We start from the raw sequence: 5,202 nt of genomic DNA on the forward strand, positions 1-5,202 counted from the left end.
GAGAAAAGCTGTAGCTAATGAAAGAACTTTTGTGTATACACTTTTTCACGTAACTTCAAAAATCATAAGAAAAATTCAAATATCCAAGTTTTTGGGTTTTATATTTTTGTCTTGCACAGAAAACATTTTTTCACGAAATTAGGTTCGTTTTTTATTTAAAATATTAAGGAGGAACCTTATTTCGACTCGAAATCGAAAAAACCTCAATTTTTCAATCAAAAACGCTCATGATGGTATTAAAATATATGTATTTATTGCTATGGTAAATTTGTTCTGAAAATAAAAAAAACAGACCTGCTAAACGATTCAAATCTGCTTTTTTTATTTCATCTACCTAAATTATTTCGTAAAAGCAGCTGTTTAGTGGGTGCCGCTTTCCACTTTGAACGTGAGTCCTTTAAAATTGATCATAAAATCCTTTTAGCTTAAACACAATACGCGATGGCGACGAATTTCGCCCACCATGACGATTTTTGAGATAGAGCTTTCCTTCTAATTTTATCGCCGACCGCGACGGCAAAAACGGCATCACCATATCAAAGAAAGATTATTTTCAGTAAAAATCATAAGGATTTTCCAAAAAATGTAAGAAAATGTCTGCGTTGGCAATATAAAGATTGTTTATATTTGGTTTCGTCATTTATTGTGATATATCTGAATATTCACGAAGTACCGATCTATTAAGACCACTTTCAGTTCTGTTTTTAGTTTTGTTGTTGGCGTGTTAACCCATTATTATTGAACTACTGTGCATTATACATTTTATTTCCAGCAAAAAAGTGTTTTGGAACACACTGTAGCACGCTTTCAGCTGCTCCGCAATCACACCGCTGCAGCACATCGCAACGATTAGATTCAGTAGCAGTTGCGACAATTGTAATCGTCCTGCTGCATGTGCGCGGCAACTTTTAATAAAAACATTTGAACGCATACAAGCCGGAATAAAATCGAAATAATAATAAAGCAAACAAAAAATCGTCCGAACGAAAGCCGAAACGACAGGCGGCAAGAATCATTCAATAGCGCCACTAACAAGTTTGTTGTAATTGCAGCAGCGCTCTCTTCTCTTGGGTGTTTGTATGTTTGTGTTGTTACGGCATTATGTGTATTGCTCGCACCGCAACCACCATCGACTCAGCACAATCACCACTACCTCCGGCAGCATCGTCACTATTACTGCTGCTGTCATAACCAGCAGCAGCCGCGGCAGCATTAACACCATTACCGCAAAGCGTTTAGCAACCGAATGCTCTGGCCACGCCAAACATTTATGATATTTCTGCAGCACAATTAAATGGCGGACGCATAGCGTGCATGCAAAGTGTATCGAAAGGACGAAAATCTGGATTTTGAATACCACAAAGCGGCGGGGATTTATCCTTGTCTCGTTGGTGAGATTGTGTGATGTTGGCGGCGGTGGTGGTGTTTGTGTTGTTTTTGCCGCTGCATGCATTTCCCTCGCCATCGTGCCATTATAATTCGTAGTCGGTGCCGTCATCAGTTGGTACATTTGTGATATTTGGTGAAAAGTGTTTTCGTGTTCTAGTTTTTCGGCATACACATTTTATAAACAAAATATTAAAATATATATACAAACTTAAGGATTAGCAATATAGTAATTACAAAAATCTGCAACAATTAATAAAAAAGTGTAAGTGCCGAATAATTTGTGGTAAAAATGCTACAAAACTGCAAAACTAATAACTCCAAAGTGGTTGTAAATTAATTGACTGGCATACTCGACTTGTTTGTTTAAAAGTTCTCGAATGAATTAAATAATATGTGGCATATAATATTGTTTAGCGTATTATTTGGTTGCAGAATTAAGTATTCTTGAAAGCAGATGTGGCAAAACCGTAAATTATTATTTACTAGTATTAAATCAACATAAACAAATTTACATATATTTGGCGCGCCATCTGCCGACAACTTTACGCAACTGCTGTGAGTTCGACTACTAGCCGTTGGGTGCGCGCTGCACTCAATGTGATTTCTTTACTAGGGTTAGCAATCGCTGCACTGGTTTGTTTATGACAACTATACAACAGGGTTGTTTTCTGGGCAAACTATAAAGATAAAATTGGTTAATGTCATTTAAAAACAAAATAAAGGATGTTTGTTTAGGCATGTTGTTTTCAAGAAGAAATAAACAGCATATATAATAATGTTATGGCCAAGGATTTAGCTTTATTATAAATATAAGGGTTTTCCGTTATGTTTAAAAAAATTTTTAGGGAACGTAACCGCTGCGGCCGCCTCGAATAAATTCCAGCCGCTACTTTTCGATCACTTTTCACAGCAATTGGGGCCGGATGTCACCAATAACGCACGGAATACTCTCTTCCAAGTCCTTAATCGTTTTATCTACATAGATAATAGCTCCACATAACCCCACAAAAAATAATCCAGCAGTGTTAAATCGCACGACCTTGGAGACCAAAAGTTTCCATAAATAAATTTATTGTTTCGTTGGCAGTATAGCATGTAGCGCCGTCTTGTTGAAACCAAAGTTCGTCCACATCCACGTCCTCCAATTCAGGAAAAGTCACTAATCATGGTTTAATAGCGTTCCCCATTAACTGTAACGTTATGGACGGCTTCATTTTTGAAAAAATATTGACAAATGATTCCCTTTGCCTATAGAGCACACCAAACAGTGACTTTTTGTAGATGTAACGGCATCTGAACAATTTCTTGTGGGTTATCCTCACTCCAAATGTGAAAATTTTTTTTAATATAGGTGGCCAACTCGATTTGGGCTGTTCTTTTCCGATTTACAAACTTTGTTGTAGGTATATTACTGGTCAAAATTTTGCTGATTTGCGTTAAACTCATAACCTTGGATAAAAACAAAATTTTTATTCTCAACAAAAATCTTAACTACTGAACTTTTGAACTTTATCAAATTCTAAAATGATCTGAATAGTATTTTCAGATTAGCACTTTAACGAAGTAAATATATACGCTTAACATTATATAAATACATAAGTACTATATGAAAACTAGTCAATAAAACAGCAAATGGTTTCGTTTCGATCGCCTTTAAAATCGTCGCCTGTCGTGTGCTCCAGATTAATTAAGGAATGCCTCACTATCGTCACTAAGATTACAAATAGTTCTGGCCATCGCACATGTTGGTGTTTCAATGATTTCATCTCGAGCAGAATTGAATAAGATCACTCATCTATACCCATAACAAATTCAGTTAAGCTGAAACGCAAAATCCGAAATTGATGTCAATATCTTTCCGAATGTCTGCTGTACTAATAAATATTATTTACATATCCGATGAAAGCTTTTTAAGAATTTAATATTAGGATGCCGGTTTCACAGTGTCCATATTTATGCTTAATGTCATTTGGAATTATTTAGTTGTAGGCTCTAACATTTCTAAAGATTCTAGCCTAATTATAATCATTTTATATTGTACATAGCAGTAATTTATGGATAATATTGGGCATATAATTCTGTATTTATACTTATAGTTAAGTAAGTGGTACTGCAACATACTCCACTGCTAAAAATGGATCATTCAAATCTGCCATTCGGTTTTGCTTTACCCGGTCATGCACACATGCCAATACCACCAACACCAAATTTGATGTCTGGCCATCCCGGCCCCACATCCAGCCCACCGCAAAGTGTGCCCGGTAGACGAACACCGCTTGGTGCTGTGGGGCTCGGCGGCTTCTATGCGCAAGGACTTGGTATGTCACAGCAAGCTTCCATGCCGACAGATGAAAATAAGCCCAGTCCAAGTGCACTCGGCGCTGTTGGTGGCAGTAGTATGGGGCATGGACTAAAAACGCCACCACAATCCCTATCTGGTGGCACGACAATTGTGGCCGCGGGCAGTGGGACAAGTGGAGGCGGTGGCAGTGGCAAACAGAAGAACCGACAGGCAAAAACAGTGCGGTTGAATATAAATGCGAGGTTTGGAAAATTAATTAAATACTTATTTATATGGCTTTTATTATATTCATTTGTTTCGCAGGGAGCGGCGACGCATGCACGATCTGAACGATGCTTTGGATGAACTGCGCAGCGTAATACCCTACGCGCATTCGCCTTCCGTGCGGAAGCTGTCAAAGATCGCCACATTGTTATTAGCTAAGAATTATATACTAATGCAACAGAATGCATTGGACGAGTTGCGACGGTGAGTGGCGTTCGGCACTTTCTTACTTCCAACCAGCGTTATTTTTTCTTCGGCTTTTATGTAAACTCGCAATTTTTATACATTTATTACGTTTTTTCGCAGACTCTTGGCCTACATTCAGAGCACAAGTGGCGCAGCACCGCTCGACTTAGGCTCGTTTCCTGCCGCCGCAAAACTACAAGCACTCTTACAGGGGCCACACGAGCCACCGAATAGTAGCTAAACATTAGATACTTGTGCAAAGTGAAATGTTGAGCGAATAGTGAGAGCAGAAGATAACGACTTTGCGGGAGATAGTGCCAAAGACTCACTCGGTTTATAACACGAATGCTGTGTACTTCCGATTTTTTTTTCGCTATCAGCAGTTTAGTCAGTAACACACGACTAGCTATTAATTTTTAAATTTATAGTAAAACAAAATCGATTTTAATCAAGCGCAGTTTTGTAAATGCGTATAATGATGGAGAGAATTATGTTTGTAGCAATTTACACTAGTCATCACAGCCATGCCAAAAATGTTAAGTGATATTTTTCAAGTTTCTTCTTTTCAATTTGTATATTTTACACATATTTTTAAGTATATGAAAAGCAATTAAACGTTTTATATCTTAGTACTTGATTTTATTATGATATATTCATAATTATAAGTAATAGTTTTGCAAAGAACAAACTATAATAAATGTAAATGAAGATCGTTTTAAAGTTTTTTTTGTTTAATTTCTGTGTAGGTTAAGTGTATAATCTGGCTTTTCACTCTATCACTGTTATTACAGCAACGTATTTTTAAAACTATCATATTCGATATTCTTTTCATAATTATGTGTGACTACCAATTAATTCAATTTGGATTTTTATAATCGGTTATTTACATTCTCCTAGGCAGGCGGCAGAAATAAATCCATATATTTTTTAGTTAGACCTAACCAGCAAGAGGCATACATTAAATGTCACAGCTGGACCTTTGATTTGTGCATCTTATCATGTTGCATCATGTTCTAGCTGCTAAGCATGATTCGGTCGGATGAATACATGCACAATGTTTG

At 37.0% G+C, this 5,202-nt stretch overlaps 1 protein-coding gene across 2 annotated transcripts; it reads left to right on the forward strand.

Annotated features, from left to right (window-relative positions):
• Positions 1-843: 843 nt before the first annotated feature.
• On the forward strand, positions 844-4,861 carry Oli (Olig family). 2 transcript variants are annotated; one of them, XM_014243675.3, is made up of 4 exons: positions 844-1,651; positions 3,486-3,933; positions 3,995-4,159; positions 4,262-4,861. In XM_014243675.3, the coding sequence occupies exons 2-4, from the start codon at positions 3,524-3,526 to the stop codon at positions 4,380-4,382; spliced, it is 696 nt and encodes a 231-aa protein (XP_014099150.1). In that variant the 5' UTR covers positions 844-1,651; positions 3,486-3,523; the 3' UTR covers positions 4,383-4,861. The 2 variants fall into 2 exon arrangements, with proteins under 2 accessions (XP_014099150.1, XP_036230177.1); XM_036374284.2 differs by lacking the exon at positions 844-1,651 and adding an exon at positions 1,664-1,944.
• The last annotated feature ends 341 nt before the right edge of the window (positions 4,862-5,202 follow it).

This window comes from Bactrocera oleae, chromosome 3, assembly GCF_042242935.1.
Source record: "Bactrocera oleae isolate idBacOlea1 chromosome 3, idBacOlea1, whole genome shotgun sequence".
Taxonomy (NCBI): Eukaryota; Metazoa; Arthropoda; class Insecta; order Diptera; family Tephritidae; genus Bactrocera; species Bactrocera oleae.

Excerpts from the sequence above, each read along its gene's own strand:
- Oli (XM_014243675.3), top strand. The coding sequence starts at position 3,524 with ATGGATCATTCAAATCTGCCATTCGGTTTTGCTTTACCCGGTCATGCA. Across the intron at positions 3,934-3,994 it reads CGGTTGAATATAAATGCGAG|GGAGCGGCGACGCATGCACG; the intron begins GTTTGGAAAATT and ends TTTGTTTCGCAG. Across the intron at positions 4,160-4,261 it reads GCATTGGACGAGTTGCGACG|ACTCTTGGCCTACATTCAGA; the intron begins GTGAGTGGCGTT and ends GTTTTTTCGCAG.